At 45.6% G+C, this 24,491-nt stretch overlaps 1 protein-coding gene across 1 annotated transcript in view; it reads left to right on the forward strand.

Moving 5' to 3' along the window:
* Window positions 1-12,748: 12,748 nt before the first annotated feature.
* Window positions 12,749-24,491, forward strand: part of NLRP2 (NLR family pyrin domain containing 2) — a 31,418-nt gene continuing 19,675 nt past the window's right edge. The window contains exons 1-3 of the mRNA XM_047100917.1: window positions 12,749-13,028; window positions 16,112-16,186; window positions 18,362-19,856. Coding sequence (XP_046956873.1) covers window positions 12,749-13,028; window positions 16,112-16,186; window positions 18,362-19,856 — 1,850 coding nt within the window. The remainder of the gene's footprint in view (window positions 13,029-16,111; window positions 16,187-18,361; window positions 19,857-24,491) is intronic.

Consider the following 24,491-nt stretch of genomic DNA (forward strand, 5'->3'; position numbering starts at 1 on the left):
AAGCTCTGACTCTTAATTTCAGCTCAGGTCATGATCTCATGGTTCATGAGATGGAGTCCTGCGCCCGGCTCTGCGCTGACAGCAAAGAGCCTGCTTGGGGTTCCCTCTCCCTCACTCCCTCTCCCTCTTTGTCTCTCTCTTTGTCTCTCTCTCTCTCTCTGCCCCTCCCCAACTCATGTCAGCACATGCAATCTTTCTCTCAAAACAAATACATTAAACCTTAAAAAAAAATCTGTGGGGGTGCCTGGGTGGCTCAGTTGGTTAAGCGACTAACTTCTGCTCAGGTCATGATCTCGCAGTTTGTGAGTTCGAGCCCCGTGTGGGGCTCTGGGCTGACAGCTCAGAGCCTGGAGCCTTCTTCAGATTCTGAGTCTCCCCCTTTCTCTACTCCTCCCCTGCTCATATTCTGTGTCTCTCTGTCTATCAGTAATAAATAAACGTTAAGAAAAAAATTTTTTAATCTGTGGTTTTTAGATGGTATCAGCGAAAGCTATCACTATTTTTTTGTTTATTGAAGTATAATTAATTTACAGTGTTATATTAGTTTCAGGTGTACAATATAATTATTGAACAATTCTATACATTACTCAGTACTCATCGTGATAAGTGTGCTTTTAATCTCCTTTATCTATTTCACACATCCCACTACACTCCTCCCCTCGGCAATCACCAAATTGTTCTCTGTATTGAAGAATCTATTTTTTCAATATTTTTTCGTTATTTGTTCATTTTTTTTCTTTTTTTTATATATATATATATGAAATTTATTGACAAATTGGTTTCCATACAACACCCAGTGCTCATCCCAAAAGGTGCCCTCCTCAATACCCATCACCCACCCTCCCCTCCCTCCCACCCCCCATCAACCCTCAGTTTGTTCTCAGTTTTTAACAGTCTCTTATGCTTTGGCTCTCTCCCACTCTAACGTCTTTTTTTTTTTTTTCTTCCCCTCCCCCATGGGTTCCTGTTAAGTTTCTCAGGATCCACATAAGAGTGAAACCATATGGTATCTGTTTTTCTCTGTATGGCTTATTTCACTTAGCATCACACTCTCCAGTTCCATCCACGTTGTTCATTTTTTTAATGTTTATTTATATCTGAGAGAGAGAGAAAGAACGAGCAAGGGAGGGGCAGAGAGAGACAGAGAGGGAGATAGAGAATCCAAAGCAGGCTCCAGGCTCCAAGCTGTCAGCACAGAGCCCGATGTGGGGTTCGAACCCACAAACTATGAGATCATGACCTGAACCGAAATTGGACGCTTAACTGACTGAGCCACCACCCAGGTGCCCCCATTTTTTTTATTCCACATATAAGTGAGATCATACAGTATTTGTCTTTCTCTGACTAACTCATTTCACTCACCATAATGCTGTCTAGCTTCATCCATGTTGTTGCAAATGACAAGATCTCATTCTTTTTTGTGACTGCGTAATTTTCGGTTGGACATATATACCACATCTTCTTTATCCATTTGTCTATCAGTGGACACTTGGACTGTTTCCATAATTTGCCTATTGTAAATAATGCTGCAATAAACATAGAGTTCAGTACATCTCTTTGAATTAGTGTTTTTGTTTTCTTTGGGCAAATACCCAGCAGTGAAATTACTGTATCACATGGTAATTTTATTTTTATTTTTTGTGGAACCATCACACTGTTTTCCAGAGTGGCTATAGCAGTTTACATTCCCACCAACAATGCATGAGTGTTCCTTCTCCTCTGCATTCTCACCAACACTTGTTGTTTCTTGTGTTTTTTATTTTAGCCATTATGACACATATGAGGTGATATCTCATCGTGTTTTTGATTTGCATTTTCCTGATGATAAGTGATGTTGAGCATCATTTCATGTGTCTGTCGACCATCTGGATGTCTTCTTTGGAAAAATGCCTGTTCATGTCTTCTGCCCATTTTTTTTACTGGATTATTTGTTTTTGAGTGTTGAATATACTAAGTTCTTTAAAGATGTTGGATACTAACCCCTAATCATATATGTTGTTGGCAAATATCTTCTCCCATTCAGTAGGTTGTCTTTTTGTTTTATTGATTGTTTTCTTTGCTGTGTGAAAGCTTTTTATCTTGATGAAGTCCCAATAGTTTATTTTGTTTTTGTTTCCCTTGCCTCTGGAGACGTATCTAGAAAGATGTTGCTATAGCCAATGTCAAACAAATTACTGCCTATGTTTTCTTCTAGAATTTTTTTTAATGTTTATTTATTTTTGACAGAGAGCGAGAGAGAGAGAGAGCGAGAGAGCATGAGCGAGGGAGGGGCAGAGAGAGGGAGACACAGAATCCGAAGCAGGCTCCAGGCTCCAAGCTGTCAGCACAGAGCCCGACGCGGGACTCGAACTCACAGACCGCAAGATCATGACCTAAGCCGAAGTCAGATGCTCAACTGACTGAGCCACCCAGGCGCCCCTTCTAGAATTTTTATGGTTTCAGGTCTCACATTTAGGTCTTTCATCTATTTTGAATTTATTTTTGTGTGTGGTGTAAGAAAATGGTCCAATTTCATTCCTTTGCATGTTGCTATCCAGTTTTCCCAATGCCATTTGTTTAAGAAACTGTCTTTTTCCCATTGGGTATTCTTGTCTCTGTCATATATTAATTGACCATGAAAGCAGGGGTTTATCTCTGGGCTCTCTATCCTGTTCCAATGATCTGTGTGCCTATTTCTGTTCCAATACCATACTGTTTTTATGATACCTCCAGTTTTGTTGTTCTTTTTCAAGATTGCTTTGACTATTTGGGGTTTTTTGTCATTCCATACAAATTTTTGGATTATTTATCCTAGTTCTATGAAAACTGCTGTTGGTATTTTGATAGGGATTTCATTGAATCTGTAGACTGCTTTGAGTAGTATGGACATTTTAATAATAATTCTTCCAACCCATGAGCATGGAATATCTTTCCATTTGTTCGTGTCATGGAATCTATCACTATTGATTCATTTAAAACAAGTATTCAATAACAGTGCGATGTTTCAGATTCATAGGGCTGATGAATGAGGCTCAAGCCTTATTCCCTAAATCCCGTCACAGGCCAGGTCAGATGGGGTTAGTGCTGTTTCTACGACAGACCACAATGTGTTCCAGCTTTCGCTGCTGTGATATCCACAACAGGAGCCTTGTTTCACTGCAATCACTCCCCACGGCAGTGCCAGCATCAGCACCCTGCAGCCACAAGGGGCATGGGTACTCCATGTCAAAGCCAGCTTATCTGTTCATGTCCAGAACAGTCAATTTCATGGGATGGAGGCTAGGGGAGGACCACCTAGCATTTTCCATTCCCATGGGGGAAAAAGTCATCACCACACCCCAGGAGGAATGCAAAAGTGGACTTGCCTGAATGTGAAATTGGTGTTAGATGCTGGTAAGTATAAATAAACCAGGGATGTGGGAGATTACCATGAAGGGGTGTGTGTCTTCCATGTATCTTTTGCATTGCTCCTGCCTTGTCTCTGTCTCCCGGACCACTACCCTTCTTTATTAAAAAAGAGACTTGACTAAATTTCCAGTAGACTCTGAAGTCAAGGCTTATGAGGCATTTAATGTCATATCTCAGCGATTTACCCTGACAGGTTACCAAAGTAAGAGATTATTCAGCTATGAAAGGATTCGACATCAATGGGTGGATAAAAGACCTTTGTACCCTCCACCTGAGAAGAGATCGTACATGTCTAGTTGTCTGAAGAGTATTAGCATCATGTCAAGTGAAGCCATGATTTTGTCATCGTCGTGTTTGGAAAGGAGGTACGGTTAAAAGGTGTGCATTTGGAAACCAACGTGATGGGAAGCAGACTGGTGGCTCTGCACTAGGTCGATTTAGCTAAGCACGAATGAAATTTCCTTGAATTTTCTTACCTCTGTGGTTCTGGGTCAGAGATGACAACAGAAATTGACACAAGACATAGAAGGTGGAAGTGAGCCTCAGGTGGTGAGTGTGGGAAGTGCAGTGTCTGTCGCGGTGCAGCTCACAGATGTTTTATGGGATCTGCTGGCTCACCCATGGGTGTGAGCCCACCTTCACGCCCACTGGCACCTGCACCAGCACTACTGAAGGTCTATAGTGAAGAGCACCATGCATATCATTGAGGAGGGAGGTGGTGATAGACAAATTGACACTGATTTTCTTGAGGGTTCCAGTGTGCTCGTGATCTGCCACACTCCACATGCAGCTTTTCCTGTCAACACCCATCCTGGCTGACCTTCAGTAGCATTAGAGTGATACCAGATGCATCTGCAACCACAACTACATACGTTCTAATTGTTGCCATAAAGCCCTGTGTCCCACATCTCTCTCGGTAGTCCTCGTGTTGTGATGGAATCCTAACTGGAAAAGGCTTAGATCTACTGTATGATCACATGGATGACTACAAAATTGGGGGCAATAATCCAAGCTACCACCATTTTTGTGAGGACTAAATGCAGACCTGCTTCATGTAATCTACCTGTCTAGAATGAAATGAAAACTCCTAAAAGGTTGATTATAAATTATTTGAGGTGTTTTGCAAAGATAGCATCATGGAGGTATAATAGAAGATTAAAAAAATTTTTTTATGTTTATTCACTTTTGAGAGAGAGAGAGACAGAGTATGAGTGGAGGAGGGGCAGAGAGAGAGGGAGACACAGAATCCAGAGAAGGCTCTAGGCTCTGAGCTGTCAGCACAGAGCCCGACATGGGGCTTGAACCCACGAGTCATGAGATCATGACCTGAGCTGAAGTTGGACGCCCAACCAACTGAGCCACCCAGGCACCTCATGGAGGAGATTCTAAATCACCCCTACATATTTGTCTAGGAGAAAAGATGACCTAGCTAGTCAGGGAGGTTCAGTCAGCGAGAACACTCAAGAACAAAGGTGTAACTTAACCTAATGTAAGTATCTTGTTTAAGTTCAAAATCAACACCCATGGATAGATCAGTGTTGACATTGTGTTGGGAAGAGACAGAAGCAGAGTGTGAAGGGGAAATAATGATTATGCTACTGCCTATCTAGAAAGTTCTTTTGGGGACCATTTACATACCTCATGATTGTAGCTCTTCAGGAACTCATTGCTCCCCCTTTGTATCTTTGTATATATATCTTTGTATATGAAGAAGGGAATGCAGAATTAAGAAGCAAGGGCCATGAGTTCATGGGATCTCAAAGCAGGGCTTTGCCTAGAAATTATTTATTTCTTGTTCTTTATCTTGTGATTTTCTTACCCCTTGAATTGTATAGAAATATATAGAAATATTTAAATGTTGATATGGGATTTGGGAATAGGAAATAGGAATCAGATTAGACTGAGTGTAGTTTGAAGTTCAGATGATTAACATCTTTGTGATGTCAGGCAATTCTGCAAGTCTCCTCTCCACCAAGGGGGGAAGAGAAATAGGATATGGATTGTATTTTCTCCCTGTTGGGAGTGGGGTCACTCAAACTTCCTTGGGGTCTGTGTCACTTGCCAGAGAAAAGTCTGTTCCTCATAAGAGCAGCACTGCTGAGGCCAGGGGGTCTCTGGGATGTAGGCGCGTGTCTGTGGTTCTTCCCATCCTACTCTATCTTGGTGACTGGGAGAGAAGGGTCGGGGTACAAATGAAGTCTACAGGAGTGAAGCAAAATAAATTTACCCCCTTGTGTTTTCTGTCAGGAGGATGTTTGCCAACATCTCATCTCATCTGAGGAATGTGGGGAAATGTTTATCTTTAAACAGGAACGTGCGTGCCTTTCTTCTACATACTGTTTCAATCCATTACAAGTACTAACTCACTTAAAATACTCTTCTCCTGGGGCGCCTGGGCGGCTCAGTTGGTTGAGCATCTGACTTCGGTTCAGGTCATGATTTCATGGTTCGGTTCGTGAGTTCGAGCCCTACATGGGCTCACTGCTGTCAATGCAGAGCCCTCTTCGGATCCTCTGTCCCTCTATCTCATGGCTCATGCTCTCTCTCAAAAGTAAATAATAAAAGGGGCACCTGGGTGGTACAGTCGGTTAAGTGTCTGACTCTTGATCTCAGCTTAGGTCATGATCTCACGGTTCATGAGTTCCAGCCCTGCATCAGGCTCTGTGCTGATGGCATGGAGCCTGCTTGGGATTCTGTCTCTCTTTCTCTCTGCTCCTCCCCTGCAAAGTAAATAAATAAACTTTAAATAAATACATAAATACATAAATAAAATACTCTTGTCCTATGAGGCAGGTGCTATTGTTATCACCATCTTACAAATAAGGAAACTGAGACACAGACATTAGGTAACTCAACTGACTTTGCAGTCTAGAAGGGTTCAAAGGGATGAATGGCCCTCTGTGTACTGTGACCTGGAAGTCAGCTCTTGGGTTGATTCTTATATCTGAGGGTTCATGGCTTACCTCCTCTTACTAAAGGACTCTTGATAGATGTATATCAAGAGGCTCAGAGAAGTAACCAAATGCTGGAAGACCAACCCTTTTGATCCCTTGACCCTCCTCCTTTTTAAAACCAGAGGTCACTTTCCTGTCCTTGGGTCTAGACCTAACCCATATGATGGCCACTAGCCACTTGTGGCTATTGAACACCAGAAATGTACATGATCTAAACTGAAATGTGCTACGAGTGTGAAGTGCAGACCAGATTTCAGAGCCTTAGAACAAAATGTTGAATGTAAAATATCCCAATTATTATATCCCAGTAGCCAATTACATTGACTACATGTTGAAATAATATTTTGGATATATTGGAAAATTAATATTGTAAATATTGTAAAAATTAATTTCACCTCATTTTTTTCCTTGTTTTATTTAAAAAAGCTTTTTTAATGTTTTATTTATATTTAAAAAATTTTTTTCAATGTTTTTATTTATTTTTGGGACAGAGAGAGACAGAGCATGAACGGGAGAGGAGCAGAGAGAGAGGGAGACACAGAATCGGAAACAGGCTCCAGGCTCTGAGCCATCAGCCCAGAGCCTGACGCGGGGCTCGAACTCCCGGACCGCGAGATCGTGACCTGGCTGAAGTCGGACGCTTAACCGACTGCGCCACCCAGGCGCCCCGTGTTTTATTTATATTTAAGAGAGAGAGAGAGACAGAATGTGAGCAGGCAAAGGGCAGGGAGAGATGGAAACAGAATCAAAGCAGGCTCCAGGCTTTGAGTTATCAACACAGAGCCTGATGTGGGGCTCGAACCCACAAACGTTGAGATCATGACCTGAGGTGAAGTCGGACGCTTAACTGACTGAGCCACCCAGGTGCCCCGGTTCTTTTTCCTTTTTTAATGTGTCTATTAGAAAATTTAAAATTATACACATGGCTTATGTTGCATGTGTATTATATTATTTATTGTATTAAAATATTTTAATGTATTCTATTTAGTATATCATATATTGGTCTGGAGACTCTTCAGGCTTGAGCAGATAGATGAGAAAGTGAGATGTAGATACATATTTGTTCGAAAACAAAAACTTTGAACTCCAAAATTTTGAAATAATTACATATCTACAAAAATTAACATTGTCAGTGTAAAACTGCTGAACTTGGCTATTGATGTACCTCTTGTATTTAACGTGCCACTTGTATTTAACATGAAATGTGGGTAGGTTTTAAAATACCTGGTGTGACAGAAAGGGGCGGCCATTCACAGCTGAAGGCTCTAAGCAGATCTTCTCAAGATTGGCTGCAATTACAATCATCTGGGGATCTTTCAAGAAGCCCGAAGTTTGGGCAGCCCCGATCCGATTCATAAATCAGAATCTCTGGGAACTTGATACTTTGAAATGATGCCCAGGGAGGTGGGTTATGCATGCGGTTGAGATCGAGGAACTCTGGTCTAGGAGAAAATGACACTCACCCTGAGGAAATGGCCACCTCTCAGTAACTGGGGTGGATGCAGCAAGTTCTCTGCAATGGGATTGGGTCCCAAGGTCCAATCACAGAGCTCAGGGCAGAAGGAGAAACTCTTTTAATAGGAGGCCTTCTGTACCTGCAGCACTCACCGTGGGAGAGGAGTTCCTGGTGTTGGAAAGGTGAGTAACACCCCTGCCTCCTTACTTTATTCCACTGTTACATCTCTACAATAAAAATTCCTCCTCCCTTTCTTTGAATGTTTGGATGTCACCCCTCTGAAGGGTTATTGAGATTTCAAGTGAAACTCCTCTTTGTGCAAAAGTTTCTCTCTCCTGGGTTGAGTTTCTACAAGTAGCATTCTACAACCATATCCCTGAGAATATCATGCATGTTTTTATTCATTACACTCTAGATGCTTATCTTACTATTCTCCTGAAATTGATTTTCTTAAGACCTTGTCTGCTAAACGCGAAGGATTTTTTTTTTTGGTCCCTTTCTGACAAGTCCCTGAAATGTCACTGAATCATTTTTCTATTAAATAGGTCCTCCTACAAATAAAATGCATGCTAATTAGAGACTGAGAGTTCAAGAGGCTCAACAGGAATCCCCCATTGCGTTGCAATGTAAATGCCACCACTGAGTGTTTAGGTATATATATCCTATTTCCATATAAGATTCTCTTCACTGCTGTAATTGTAAACAACATCGCAAGTTTAACTTTTCTCTTTTCCACTGTAATTATACAGTGAGTATTGTATAATAGTCATCAGCCTTGAAAACCCATCAGGTGTTGACACACTTTGCTTAATCTATCTGTTGGCTTAAGAGAATACTTTCTTCTGTATTTAACCAGTTGACTTTACTCTTCTGCTGGTCCTCATTTTTTCTGTGTAATCACTGGTAACTTTAGAGTGGCATCAACTTGAATCAACTAGCAGAGGAATTGAGATCACAAGTTCTGGGATAAGACTGCTTTGAGTAGAATATTGGTTTCAACACTTCACAGCTGGGTGAGAACTGGCCATCACCCAACCTCTGTAAATTTCCATTCTCCACGTTTTAAAGGATCATTTTACACAATGACCCCGTCCAACTCTTTCAAAGGGACTAAATTATATGTTGAACACCTGACCTGACTAGCATATAAATGGCACTTGGTGGGGCACATTGCCATCATCTCTTTAAAAAAAAAAAGACACGTGAAATCTGCTGGTAACTATAACCTGAAGTCAAATTTGAGGAGATTGTAGGGCCAAGAAGGACTCTACAAACTAAGGTGGGAGGAGGGGGGAGGGAATCAAGGTGTTGAAGATCTTGAGTGAGCAGTGGCTCTCTGCCTTCAGAGGGAGGAAGGTAGATGGGGAGGCAGGATCACAGCTGCCTATTAATATGAGAAGAAACACTAGAAAAAATGTCCTTTTTCTTAAGCTGGCATAAAACTTTAGGCACTCATAAATACCTTAAAATGTTATGTAGCTTTTCCCTTCCATTTAGGTCTTTGGTCTGTTCTGAGTTAGTTTTTGTACATAATGTGTGACTATTTGTGGGAATCTTCCAAACAGGCAAATCCTTGGGGACAGGGAGCAGACTGGTGGTCACCAGAGGGCTGCAGGGAGGGGCGTTTGGGGAGTAGGGTTTCCTTTTAGGGAGATGAAGATGTCTGGAACTAATCCGAGGTGGTGGTTGCACACTTGAATGTATCAGATGCCACTGAACTGTTCCCTGAAAATGGTTCATGGTTAATTTTATGTTACATTAATTTTACCTTAAGAAAAATGAAATATATATATATGCATGCTTACATGAGGAAAAAAAATGTTGGTCAACAGGATTTGTTTGAAACCCAACATGAACAGAACTACTAGGCGTGTGTTGGAGCAGGTTTGGTGCATGTGGAAGCTGGGACGAGTCTCCTGGCTTTGCGGTTTGGGGATGCTTCAGATGACCTTATCCCTCACACCACAGTCTGGAGCAAATACAGCTGCCACAGACTAACTCCTAGAGGGCCCAGCTTCCCTCTTTCAGGTCGACTGCGGCTTCCTGACCACATGTACCTTTTCCACATGCCTGGCAGGGTCGGGGGACAAAGGTCAAAGGATACTCAGCTGTTTGTGCCACCTTTATATCAAGACAAAAATAACATTCTCAGAAGCCCAACCAAAAATGCTTAAGCTAACTTCGTGGGCCAGCAATGTCCCATGACCACCCTTGGCCGAAACGTGGTTTTATGAATGGAGTTGGTGACAAATTAAGAAGCAGGTAGAGTGGGCGTGCACCTCAGGAACACAGTGGAGGGGCTGTTCTTGACCCTAACCCTAGACCCAGCCCCTTCCTCACTGGGAAGGGAATGTGGAAATCCAAGCAGCTGGAAGTGGAAGGAACCCTGTTGAGATGGGTGGCCCTATCCTGGGTGTTTGTTGGGTCCTCATTTTCTCTTCATTTCCCTCCCTTACTGCCCAGAAACCACTGATTTCTCTCAAAAGATGTAATTCAGTTCTCCACAACTACACCCAAGTCAAACAACCATCCCATCAGGGTGATTGACACCTGGGCTTCAGAGCTATTTATAATATCTAGTTCAGAGTCCATGTGGTCATGTGACCTTGAATGGTCTATCTTACCTCTCTGGTGCCTCAGTATCAATACCTGAAATAGGGAGAATATAACACTTGGTGATATCGTAAGGATTAAATGAGCTAAGTCTAAAGGGCGGATTGCAGTGCCAGCCACCTTGCAGGGACTACCAACGTGTGACCTGACCCCTCCACCCTCAGGATGAATTCAGAATCCTAAGCCAGGCACTGACAAAGATGGTCTTCTTGACTGAACTGGAGTCAGCATCCTAGGTGCTCTTTTCCATTGGACCTCGTCCTTGGGCTCTCTCCTTGGTCCACTTAGTCCAACTTGAGCCAGAATCCTGCTGGGTCAGCTTAGCAAAAATTCCCCCACCCTTGCTATCTGATCAAATTCCTCCTCAACCAGGTGACATCTGCTCACCCTGGTCTGCCCTCAGCAGGAATCTTGGTGAATGGATCTAACAAGAATGCCTGTAGCCTTGATGTTTCCTCTCGGTGACTGTCCATCCACCGACCCCCACCTCCTTGGATCCACCCACTTGTCCTTGCTGTGTTTGGAGCTGAGCTCCATCTCTGTCCTCTGCCTCCAAACCCCGGCTGTAGCTGCCTCTCTCCAGTAAAGCCTTGCTTACCATCTTCAAGCATCATGAATACATTTCCCTTACCAGCTCTTTGGTACGGCTCTCTATCCTACCCATGCAACAAGACAAAGTGCTTCTGAGTATAGGACAGATGGTGTGGCATCCCTGCTGGACCGTACCTGGAATCAAATTATAAAAATCCCAATTTACCATGCCACTGCCTTCATGATCAGAGATCTGACCCTAGGCTATGAGTTTCATCCTGTGCTCATCTGCTGTAGCAATTGTGTACCTGTATTGTTTGCCTCCAACCTGCTGAGCTCCACTCAGCCCTGAGCTTTCATACTCCTTGTTCACTCTGCTTAGAATTTATCCCCCACAAAATTCCCACATGTGGCAGCTCCTTGTCTGCATGTTAGCGGTTGACCTATTCCTCTGAGGAAATGTCCATGCTCACGTCTTGCAAAATTCCCTTCATTCTATTTGTCTATATCACCCTATCTTCGTATTTTGATGTCACTTGTTTCTGTTTATCTGTGAAATGTCTGCTTCTCCCATACCATGTATGTGTACCCAAAATTGAACATAAACCCCAAGTGGGCAGGTTTCTTACCCACCTTTATAGTGGTCCCTTCAGTTCTAAAATTGTTCCCAGCACCCAGCGGGAGCTTCTACTTGAATAAACAAAGGCCCAAAGCCAGTTAATATGGTGGGTGATGGCATACTTGTGTTACAACTGGAAATTCGGGCATCAGGGACTTTGACTACGGAATGGTCTCGACTTTGAAAGCATCCTAACAGAGGCTCACCAGGCAGTTGAGTGGTACCCCTTCTCAATATACTATTGCTTAAAAAGAGTGATCTCCTAGGGGCGCCTGGGTGGCGCAGTCGGTTAAGCGTCCGACTTCAGCCAGGTCACGATCTCGCGGTCCATGAGTTCGAGCCCCGCGTCAGGCTCTGGGCTGATGGCTCGGAGCCTGGAGCCTGTTTCCGATTCTGTGTCTCCCTCTCTCTCTGCCCCTCCCCCGTTCATGCTCTGTCTCTCTCTGTCCCAAAAATAAATAAAAAACGTTGAAAAAAAAATTTAAAAAAAAAAAGAGTGATCTCCTGACTTCAAGAGACATGTATTTGAAATTCTATTCATTGAACAGTTTGCGTGTTTGAGCCAAGGGTCCTAGAGAGCTAAAGTCGGTAGTTCTCATTAGCTCATTTGTCCACCAAATTTAATAAAACTAACAGGTGATCTGCTAAGTCCAGAAGACCCATCAGCATGGACTTCCTACCTACCCTCAGGGATTTGCACACTCTCAAAAGGGTCTCAGGGTCTAAAGACGTGAACCACTGTATCCAGCCAAAAACTAAGGGAGTTTCGTGTGAATTTGGCCTTTTGGGGAGTTTGTTCTTTTTTTTGCTTTTTTAAATTTTTTTAACATTTACTTATTTTTGAGACAGAGAGAGACAGAGCATGAATGGGGGAGGGTCAGAGAGAGAGGGAGACACAGAATCCGAAGCAGGCTCCGGGCTCTGAGCCATCAGCACAGAGCCTGATGCGGGGCTCGAACTCACAAACCGTGAGATCATGACCTGAGCTGAAGTCGGACGCTCAACCGACTGAGCCACCCAGGCGCCCCGGGGAGTTTGTTCTTAAAGCAGCAGTTGGGCAGTGAGAATTGCCCAGTCCCAACACAGAGGCAACTGGTGTTTGAGAGAGGAGTGCCAATTTGCTCTCTTTCATTTCCTCCCTTGATTCTTCTTTAATGCCCAAAGCTTGGATCTCTCACGTAGGACAAGATGGTACCTGCTGCACAGCTGGGTTTCAACCTGCAGCCCCTTCTGGAACAGCTCAGCCAGGATGAGCTGAACGAGTTCAAGTCTCTGTTGAGGCCCCTTTCCCTGCAAGATGAGTTACAGCACATCCCTCCGACAGAGGTAGAGGAAGCCGATGGGAAGCAGCTGGCAGAAATTCTCACCAACCGCTGCCCCAGCCATTGGGTAGAGATGGTGACCATCCAAGCCTTTGACAAGATGAACCGAACAGATCTGTCTGAGAAAGCAAAGGATGAGCTCAGGGGTAAGTAGAAATGAGTCCACACTGTGTCATAGGAGGAAAGAGTAGTAGCCTCTAAGGTTTCAGATGCACAAGAGTAACACTGAGCTTTGGAGAGGCTACCTGCCCTGAACCCAAATGCTAGACCTTCATTAAGTCTGGTGGTATCTTTCAGCTCTTTTCCAAGTCTTTTCCAGCTCTTTGCACTCTGCCCAAGTATTGTATACCTCCCCTGGCCTCCTCCCTCTGCATCCGCTCTGTCCAAAGCTGTTCCTTAGAGAATATATTCATGATCCCATTCTTCCATACCTCCTCCAAGATGTTAAATTATTGTACACACTCTGTTTCACTTTCAGTTCCCACATATGGTGTTTGCTTCCATACACTCTGATGCACACTCAATATGCAAACCCCTACCTTCCCCTTGACTAGCAGCACTAACAACGTGTGGGGCTGGGAACCTCCTTTGAGGTATTTGGCAACATCCCTGGGGCCCCAGTGCTGGCATCCCAACACCTCTACCCGTTAGATGCCAGCAGCATACTCCCCTCATGTGTGACAACCAAAAAGGTCTCTAGACACTGGCAAATGTCCCCTGAGTGGAGAACTGTGTTTTAGGTTAGTGGCTGTCAACTTTCACTGTTAGGGGCAATGTCCTCAGGAGCTTTAAATACGCTGATGTCCAGAACCTACCACCGGAGATCATTATTTAGCTAAGTGATCTGTGTCTCCCCCCAGGTGTCAGGTTCTTGACCGCTTCCCAGGTGACACCTGTGTGCACCCAAGGTTTTATAATACCACCCAGGGCTCTGACACCTAACAGAGCGGCCACATGTGGTTAGTACACACTTGAGGTGTGGCTGGTTCAATTCAGGTGTGCTGCAAGGATAAAATACACACGGGCTTTTAACTGCACAGTTTTACGTACTATCTCATGAACAACTCTTATACCGACTACACATCTAAGTGTTAGTATTTTACATAGAGCTACATTAAAAAAGTATGAAAATCAGCTGTACCTCTTCACAGCTTTCATCATGTGGTTCCTAGAAAGATAGGAAATCACATACTTTTGTGACAGGTGTTACATTTGTCTTGGAGACCACTGTGCTCTAGAGGACACTTTCTCTCTTGCTCTTCAGCAAGGGTATTCAAAATCGTTTTCCTATCCTACGATTTTATTTTTCTTTAAAAAAAAAAAAAGGCCAGTTTTATTCCATCCAGGGATCCATTTTTAGCTTTAATGTTCCCTATCTTCAAATAGATAGGCGAGGGTTTTCATCCCTAGCTGGCCTCTGAAGATGACGAATTTAGAAATAACTGGAAGAAACTCAGAGTTGGATACCTATAAGGGTTTGGCTCTGAAAAGTGCAGTTTCTCCCTCCTTTCTTAGAAGTAGCTTTGAAGTCTTTTCTGGGAAATTTGCCTCCATCATTAAGTAAGTTACCTCATTTACGGTCTTGTGTGTGTGTGTGTGTGTGTGTGAGAGAGAGAGAGAGAGAGAGAGAGAGAGAGAGAGAGAGAGAGAGATTTTGGAATTCAGGAGCTTGTCTTAAATAGACAAAATGTGGTGCTGAGCACTAAGGATGCAAAGAAAGCCAAGCCCTCATTTCTGCTGCCATCCAGGTGGGTGAAGAGTTAAGACATAGGGAAAGGAGCTCAAAAAGGCAGTATTTACAGTAGAAATGAGTAAATACACACAGATGCTGGAAAGAGTGAGCTTTCCCTTGGAATCTGAACTGTCTGGATTTTAGACGGACCTACAGCAAGGGTTGGCCAACCTTGGCTCACAAACCAAATCTGGCCTGCCATGTGCTTTTGTGCATCTTATATGCTAGGAACAAATTGTATGGGGGGGGGGAGGGCTCAAAGACTATTTTCCAGCCTATGAAAACCGTGTGAAATTCAAACATCAGTATTCATAAACCAAGTGTGCTTTGCACACGGCGTACTCATTTGCTCATACGTTATCTGTGACGGCATTTGCCTCACAAGAGCAGAGGTAGAGAGAGGTGGCCTGAAAAGCAGGAAATATTTACTGTCTGGTCCTTTGCAGTAGCAAAAAAAAAAAAAAATGCTAACCCTGGCCAAAAAGATTTTTGAGTTTGTGATTTTCAACATTCTCTTCTCTTGACATCATCAATCACCAGTACCTTTAACAACGTGACCTGGGCTCAAGCCAACAGTAAACCAGAGGCTGGTTTGAAAAGCAAAGGTACAACTATTGATACTCCAGCCAGTTGCCTCCTGGGTATTTCTGCAAGACCCTCCTAGACTCCCCTCTTCATGTATCCAGTGTTGAGTTTGAAGTATTTCCTCTCCCTTCGTGACTCCCCCCTGTTCCTATAGCCCCTCCCAGGACAGTGAAGCTTTAACCACCTTATTAGAAACCCGGGAATTAACGCATGGAAGGTTTCTGATGCCCTCAGGAAGAAGTAATGGTGTATACGTGCCCATTTCTCTCACTGTGTGAACTTGACTGGTGACACCTAGGACAAATCCACCATGATGACTGCTCTGTGACCTGCAGTCTTCTTGAGCCCAGCCCCCCCCCCCATGTCCACTGTCTTTCCTTTTGTTTAACCACACCCTTAAGTACACCCTCAGTGCATAATGTCCTTGATCTGCTCTGGAGATAGGACTGTGGAACACATCTATTCTCCTTCTCCTCGACACATGTACTCCCAGCCTCTAGAGCTATAAAAGCAGGGTTCCAAAGATCTTCTTGCCTTGTGGATGCTCTCGACATGCTTCTTAATAAGCCATTTCTTGTCAACTGGACTTGTCAGCCTTTTTCTTCCGTCTTAGGGCTCCTTCTGCCTTTGGAGGTTATTCTGCATACACCTCCCTGACACGGAACACACATTGTGTGTTCCGAACTGCGTAGGAACCCACTTGCCACAGAGGCATGTAAGCCTGACATCATGGCTTGGCACACTTTGATTTTATCTCCAGTATCACGTTAACATCCTGTTCACATAATCCGGGCTTAACTATTGAAACCCAGTTGTCAAACATGACCCTTCTTAAAGTCCCACTCTCTTCCCTGGGCAGAAGTTGCAATGCTACATAGTGACAAGCCTACAAATGCCCCCCTTTTTTCTCAGGGATCACCAGGACTCCGGAACCAAAATGTGCCAACCTGGAAGAGACACAACAGTGTTCAGGAGAAGAGGAGCCAGGTTGGTCATAGAACGCTCAGTGTTGGAGCAAGCTGAGTGACCTCTCCTCTCCCTCCCCCCACCCACCCTTACTGGACTCTCCATCTCTCTCCAACCTCATTTCCCTCCACTATTTATAATCCCGAAATGTCTCTCAGAAAATACCTTCTTCCCTTCCTTAAGCGCAAAGCGGGGAAATGAACATTGGACAGAATTGGAATTTCTTTAGTTCACAGAAAAGGAGTGTATTGTATAGAGTTTCTCCATCATTTTTTTTCAGCTTCAGATGCTCAGACTTTAGTAATATCGAACTCCCAGATGAGAAAATTAAGACCTGCCAGCGGTAGGTGTCTTGCCTCAACCAGTGCTGTGGTCAGTTTAACATCAGTCAATTTCTTTTTTTTTTTTTAATTTTTTTTTTCAACGTTTATTTATTTTTGGGACAGAGAGAGACAGAGCATGAACAGGGGAGGGGCAGAGAGAGAGGGAGACACAGAATCGGAAACAGGCTCCAGGCTCTGAGCCATTAGCCCAGAGCCTGACGCGGGGCTCGAACTCACGGACCGCGAGATCGTGACCTGGCTGAAGTCGGACGCTCAACCGACTGCGCCACCCAGGCGCCCCAACATCAGTCAATTTCTTAAGTTGGCCTGATGGTATTTTTTTAAATGGCCTTAGTGAAGTACAATTTAGGTATCATAAATGTTATGTATCCTAAATTTTAATGTACTACTAATGATTTTGTGTAAATGTAGACTTTTGCAACCATGGCCGCTCTCCAATTTTACAACATTTACATCACCCCATAAAGTCCCCTCACGTCCACATGTAGTCACTCTCTGGTCTCTGTCGCCCAGTTCCAAGCAACTGTTACTTTCTGTGTCTCTAGCATTGCCTCTTCTGGACATATGTGGTCTTTGTGTCTCTTTGTCACTTAGCATAATCTTTTTGAGGTTCGTCCATATTGTTGGATATATCGTGAACTCATCCATATTTATTACAGAATAATATTCCATTGTATGGATGAGTCACACTCACATTGCCCATTCATGGATGGATGGATGCTTGAATTTTTTCCACTTTTTTAAAATATATTTTAAAAAATTTTTAATGTTTATTTATTTCTGAGAGAGACAGAGTGTGAGCAGAGGAGGGGCAGAGAGAGAGGGAGACAGAATCCAAAGCAGACTCCAGGCTCTGAGCTGTCAGCACTCATGTCCGAACTCATGGGCCCCGAGATCATGACCTGAACTGAAGTCAATCGACCAACCGACTGAGCCACCCAGGCGGCCCGAATTTTTTCTACTTGACTGCCTTGCATGATGCTGCCAAGAACCTTCATGTGCTGGTCTTGATGTACACAGATTTTACTCTTAGCTCGGGCAGATACTTAGGAGTTCTCTGGCATTCCACACAGGCATAACACTACTGGTTTACCCAGATACTTGAGCAGCTATAATGGGTTGGGCTGTATGGTGAAGGTCTATCCCCTGATATCCTGGTGCGTGTTCTAGTCCGGTGGGGAGAGATAAGTAGTTTCGATGGATCACACTGAGTTTTGAATGAGCAAATAGAACAAACATTGCTTGTTCTGGGTGTCTCATCCGGGAGTTTGATGTTACTAAAGAGGGCTGTCACTTGGTTTAATTTTTTTTTAATACAAGTTATTGTCAAATTGGTTTCCATACAACACCCAGTGTTCATCCCAACAAGTGCCCTCCTCAATGCCCGGCACCCACTTTCCCCTCTCCCCCACCCCCCATCAACCCTCAGTCCGTTCTCCGCATCCAAGAGTCTCTTATGGTTTAGAATGTCATTTGCTCTAGTAATCTCTTTAAGCCCAGCTGTCATACCTCCCAGCACATGATATGAACAAAGAACTTAGAATCTGAACTCCTTGCAACCTCGTATCTCTGGAAAAAAAAAAAAAAGCAGTTCACCTGTTTTTACATCAAGCTCCATTTAATTTGTATTTTGCAGCGCTTGCACAAATGCAGGGAGAAGATGTCACAGACCCAGAAGAAGCAAAGGAAGATTCGAAAGGAGAGGAGCCAGGTCTGTATCCTGTCTTCCTGGATGAGCCTGGTGCTATTCGTAAACTTCTCTAGTTTTCCTTTCCTACTTAACACACAGTATTTTTCCCCCTAATGAATAACCAGCTATGTCCTTCCTATCCCCTACCTCCTATCACCGAAGGTAAACAGGATGAATATAGAAGTATATTGGAAGAGGAGGTCTGGCAAAGCAGGAAGAAGAACTTTTGGCCAGAAGCCAGTGAAAACATCCACATGGTCACCCAGAGATACGAGACACTGGTCCCATCCTGTAATGCTAAAATGCTTGCAGGGCCATTCGCACAGACGGTGGTGCTGCACGGTGCCGCGGGCGTCGGGAAGACCACGCTGGCCAAGAAGTGCATGCTGGACTGGACGCAGGCCGGCCCGGCCCGCGCCCGCCCCGCCGCCCTCTACCTCAGCTGCAAGGCGCTCAGCCGCAGGGGGCCGTGCACCCTGGCGGAGCTGCAGGCCGACAGCGCCCCGGGCCCGCGCCGGGCCCTTCCGCGGCTGCTCGCGCGGGCGCTCCTGCTGGTCGTCGACGCTTTCGAGGAGCTGCGCGTGCCCGCCGCGGCGCTGGCGCGCGACGCGGGCGGCGACTGGGGCGCGCGGCGGCCGGCGCCCGTGCTCCTGGGGGGCCTGCTCAAGAGGAAGCTGCTCCCCGCGGCCACGCTCCTGGTGACCACGCGGCCCGAGGCCCTGGGGGAGCTGCGGCTGGTGGTGGAGGTCGAGGGGCTCTCGGAGCCGGAGCGCAGGGCGTATCTGCGGCGACAGCCGGGAGGCGAGGCTCAGGCGCGGCGCGCTTGGCAGCTGATGGGAAGCCACGCGGCGCTGCTCCGCCTGGGCTCGGCGCCCGCCGTGTGCTGGACGCTGGGCGCCTGCCTGCGGCTGCCCGCGGACGAGGGCGACGACCCGGGCCGCACGTGCCGCACCGCCACGTCGCTGCTGCTGCGCGCCCTGTGCCTCCTGGCGGCCGAGGGCGCGTGGGCGCAGACCTCGCTGTTTGAGCCCCGGGACCTGCGCAGACTGGGCGTGCGCGAGGCCGACCTGCGCCCCTTCGTGGACCGGAGCCTCCCGCAGGAGAGCGGCGAGTGCGCGGGCTGCTACCGCTTCCTGCACCTGAGCCCGCAGCACCTCCTGGCGGCCGCGCTCTGCGTCCTGGGCGGCGGCGAGGGCGGCCCCGGCTGGGGCGCTCGCGGGGTGCGGACGCTGCTCTCCAAGGAGGAAGGGCGCCGGAAGCCCCACCTGGCCCACGTGGGGTGCTTCTTGTTCGGCCTCGCCGACGAAGACCGGGTCAGGGAGCTGGGGGCCGCCTTCGGCTGCCCGGTGTCCACGGAGCTCAAGCACGAGCTGCTGGCGTGCACCGTGAGGTCCCCCGAGAACGGCCCCTTCTCCTCGGCGACGGACACGAGGGAGACCTTGTGCCGTCTCTACGAATCGCAGGACGAACCGCTGGTGAAGGAAGCCGTGGCCCAGGTCACGGAAGTGTCCCTGCACTTGAAAGACCCCACGGACCTCGCGCACGCGTCCTTCTGCCTCAAGCATTGCGAACGGCTGCAGAAACTGCGTCTGCGGGTGGAAAAGGGCGTGTTCCTGGACGACGACACCGCGTCGGGGTCCGAGGCCCAGGCTGCCGGGTAAGGAGCCTCACGGTTCACTTTGCCAACTGCCCCCGCCCTCAGCCTCCCACCCTGCGGCACCCGGAACGGGGCCGACTTCCGCTCCCTGTGGCTGAGGGTCAAACGGGCTTCTGGCCACAATTTCTCCTGCCGGCTTGCCACTCAAGGTGGGAAGCGCTATATTCATACTAGGAATGGGGTCATTGGAACCAGATAGTGTTTTGAGACCTGTCTCCTTTTTCCCTTAGCTGAGCAAGTTTTGCAAACGGCCCAGCCTGTCTCAGTTCACATGTTGGCTGTATATAGGTTTCCCATTTCTGGGCGATTGTCCCATTTGGCATGATGGGTAGAAAAGCATTAAAGATGTGAAGTCAGAGGCTGAATCAACAAGGGGTGGGAAGGCTCCATGCCACCATGACGGAAGGGGAGTCCTTCCACAGGCGCCTTGCCCAACAGGACAGAGACCGTGAGGGTGGCCCCAGACGGTTGGCGTTGTTATTCTCGATGTAGGCTCGAGTAACATCCACGGAGCTCCTACAGAGTTTGCAAATGCTGCTGCTCACCCGGTGCCCATGGGTGCCGTGTAATCTTCCGAGTCGACATGAAGATATTGGTTTTCAGAAAAGGGTGCTTGAGTGGGATTAGACTCAAGTCCGTTGGCTCGTGAAGTCCTACAGTCACAATCCATGATCACTGCTCATGGTCCTGTGTAGGGCCCCCCAACATACTGATGTTTATCTTATCCACTCACCTCTTCCTAACCCCTAAGTTGTCCTCCAAAATCAGTATCTGAAACCCTCATGCACATTCATGGGGCCAGAATAAAATGCCCTCATTGATTTCCTGGGGGAGGTGTCTATTTTCCACATGAAACTTGAGTCACTGCCGAGGGAGCGTTAGGAGCACAACAGGTTGGCGTGAACATCTCTCCACCTCCCAGATCGCCAGCAGTCCACAGACCGTATCCCTTCGTCCATATTCTGATTTTGTTTCTTCTCTCATCCAAGTGTTTAGACAGGCCCACATGCTACTTTATCTAAGTCCTTCCTCTGCAGAAGAGTCCTCCAAGAAATGCTTTGGATAAAAACAAAATTGCATGAATAACCTCCTGTCTCTATCCCATCCAAGATCCCAAGTCAAAATAGTCTCTATTTTCCTGTTTGTTTGCTTGTTTGTTTCTTTTTTTAGAGTATCAGAGCTTTTATTTTATTTTTATTTTAATATAATTTATTGTCAAGTTAGCTAACAGACAATGTATACAATGTGCTCTTGGCCTCGGGAGTACATTCCCATGATTCCTCACTATATACAACACCCAGTGCTCATCCCAACAAGTACCCTCCTCAATGTCGGTCGCCCATTTTCCCCTGTCCCCCTCCCCCCATCAACCCTCAGTTTCTTCTCTGTATTTAAGAGTCTCTTATGGTTTGCCTCCCTCTCTGTTTGAAACTATTTTTTTCCCTTCCCTTTCCCTATGGTCTTCTGTTAAATTTCTCAAGACCCATATGTGAGTGAAAACATGATATCTGTCTTTCTCTGACAGACTTCTTTCACTCAGCATAATACCCTCCAGCTCCATCCATGTTGCTGCAAATGGCATGATTTCATTCTTTCTCTTTGCCAAGTAGTATTCCATTGTATATATAAGCCACATCTTCTTTATCCATTCATCTGTTGATGGACATTTAGGCTCTTTCCATAATTTGGCTAGTGTTGAAAGTGCTGCTATAAACATTGGGGTGCAAGTGCCCCTACGCATCAGCACTCCTGTATCCTTTGGATAAATGCCTAGTAGTGCTACTGCTGGGTCGTAAGGTAGTTCTACTTTTAATTTTTTTGAGGAACCTCCACCTTTTTGTTTCTTTTTAACCTTGGTTTGGCTAAAACCAGCAGTGGCACCAGTGTTAAGTGGCATTTCATTAACCACAGTCCGGCTGCTTGGTTCTCAGAGCTCCCATCGGAGAAAAGGCAGCATGGATGTCTTTAGGTTTAATTATGACCGTTCTGATCTGTAATGCAAACTCCTGCTTTTCGTGAAAGTTCCTTTCACATGCTGTTTGCCACTTTCCCTTCTGTGCTGCCCCATCACAGCAACCCCATAGCATTGCATTGCTGGTTTGCAACTCTCAGAATGGTTAAGTCACAAGACGCCTTCTAATCAAATTACTTTCTCTACTTAGTGGCTTATCTTTTTTTCCTCCCCAAATCTTTGCTTTATTCTTTTTTTTATTTTATTTTTTAAAATTTACATCCAAATTAATTAGCATGTATTGCAACAATGATTTTAAGAGTAGATTCCTTAATGCCCCTTACCCATTTAGCCCATCCCCCCTCCCACAACCCCTCCAGCAACCCTCGGTTTGTTCTCCATATTTATGAGTCTCTTGTGTTTTGTCCCCCTCCCTGTTTTTGTATTATTTTTGTTCCCCTTCCCTTATGTTCATCTGTTTTGTCTCTTTGATGAGTGAATGGATAAAGAAAATGTGGTATATATATACAATGGAGTATTATTCGGCAATCAAAAAGAATGAAATCTTGCCATTTGCAACTACATGGATGGAACTGGAGGGTATTATACTAAGTGAAATTAGTCAGAGAAAGACAAAAATCATATGACTTCACTCATAGTGGCTTGATTATCTTATCTTGATAAGACAGTTGCTGACATTAACCCTACACAGTCCCAGATTCCCCCTCACTCCCCAGAGCACATAGACCATGCTCTTTGAAAAGTCACAGATTCAGGACACCCAAGTGGCTCAGTCAGTTGAGCGTCCAACTTCGGCTCAAGTCATGATCTCACAGCTTGTGAGTTCAAGCCCCAAATCAGGCTCTGTGCTGATAGCTCAGAGCCTGGAGCCTGCTTCAGATTCTGTGTCTCCCTCTCTCTCTCTGTCCCATACCGGCTCACATGGTCTCTCCCTTTCTGTGTCTCTCTCTGTCTGTCTCTCTCTCTCAAAAATAAATAAACATTAAAAATATTTTTAAAGAAAAGTCACGAATCTAGGTTGATAATGGCTCATCTTCATGGTGCCTCAAGTTTTACAATAGGTTATTTATTTATTTATTTATTTATTTTAATGTTTAGAGAGAGAACAAGCGAGCACGAGCAGGGGAGGAGCAGAGAGAGGGGGGGACAGAGGCTCCAAAGCAGGCTCCACACTGACAGCACAGAGCCCGATGTGGGGCTCGAACCCACAAACCATGAGATCATGACCTGAGCCAAAGTTGGACGCTTAACCGACTGAGCCACTCAGGCACCCCTAGGTCATTTATTTTAAATGTGTCTTTATTCAGGGCAAGTACCACTAAAAAAACCAAAGGTATAACCTTGTCTTAAAACAGCCAGGGCCCTGGAGCTGACCGAATCTAACTTCTGTCTGGTTTCTTTTTCCTTCCCCTATTTCAAACCACAAACTGTCTCCTGTGTGTAGGGCTCGCTCTTAAGTCAAGTCTACTAACAAAGCTTCCGTCTTTGGAAACTATTTCTTCTCTGGGCTCTTTTGAACCTTAGGAAGATATCGACATTGACCCAAATAAAATTAGGACTCCATTAGTGCCTCTGGGAGAGCATCCCCAAAACACAGTCTTGTATAACTTTGTCCTTCTGCAGGAGCAAGGAAAATTGTCCTTCAGAAGAGAGGGTGACTGGGGCACCTGGGTGGCTCAAGTGGTTAAGCGTCTGGCTTCAGCTCAGGTCATGATCTCGAGGTTTGTGAGTTCGAGCCCCGCGTCGGGTTTTGTGCTGACAGCTCAGAGCCTGGAGCCTGTTTCCAATTCCTGTCTCTCTCTCTCTCTCTCTCTCTCTCTCTCTCTCTGTCCCTCTCCTGTTCATAATCTGTCTCTCTCTCAAAAATAAATAAACATTAAAATTTTTTTAAAAAAGAGAGGGTGACTGAGTGACCACCCTCAAAAGGCTTAGGGACGGGGTGGAAATAATAAGTTAATTATTCAGATACATTTTAATGCTCTGAAAACCAAGTGCCTTGATTGGAAATCAGTGGAACTCAGTTGCGAGCTGATAGGTAGAAGATGGTAAGAGGTGAGCACAGGTGCTGGGATCTTATTCTTTGACTTTGAGTCCTGTCTCTGTTAGTGTGTGATGATGTGGGGCAAGTTAGACACTTTCTGTGCCTCCGTGCTGTTATTTCCAAGTAGCCACAGTACCCACTGGAGAGTAGTAGGTTTTAAATGTCTACTTCTTTTTTTTTAATTTTTTTTTACATTTATTTATTTTTGATAGAGACAGAGCACAAGTGGGGGAGGGGCAGAGAGAGAAGGAGACACAGAATGGGAAGCAGGCTCTGAGCTGTCAGCACAGAGCCTGACGCAGGGCTCGAACTCACCAACCGTGAGATCATGACCTCAGCCGACGTCGGACGCTTAACCGACTGAGCCACCCAGGTGCCCCTTAAATGCCTACTTCTTTTTTTTTTTTTTTTTAGTTTTTTTTTAAATGCCTACTTCTAAGGGCACTGGGGTGGCTCAGTTGGTTGAGCATCCCACTCTTGATTTAGGCTCAGGTCATGATCTCACGGTTCATGAGTTCAAGCCCCACGTCAGGCTCTGTGCCGACAGCGTGGAGCCCTCTTGGGATTTGCTTTCTCTCCCTCTCTCTCTACCCCTCCCCTGCTCTCTCTCTCTCTCTCTCTC

The sequence above is a fragment of the Lynx rufus genome, unplaced genomic scaffold, assembly GCF_022079265.1.
Source record: "Lynx rufus isolate CCGP_SWC_20201006 ecotype Redwood Valley unplaced genomic scaffold, mLynRuf1.p SCAF_54, whole genome shotgun sequence".
In the NCBI taxonomy this organism is placed as follows: Eukaryota; Metazoa; Chordata; class Mammalia; order Carnivora; family Felidae; genus Lynx; species Lynx rufus.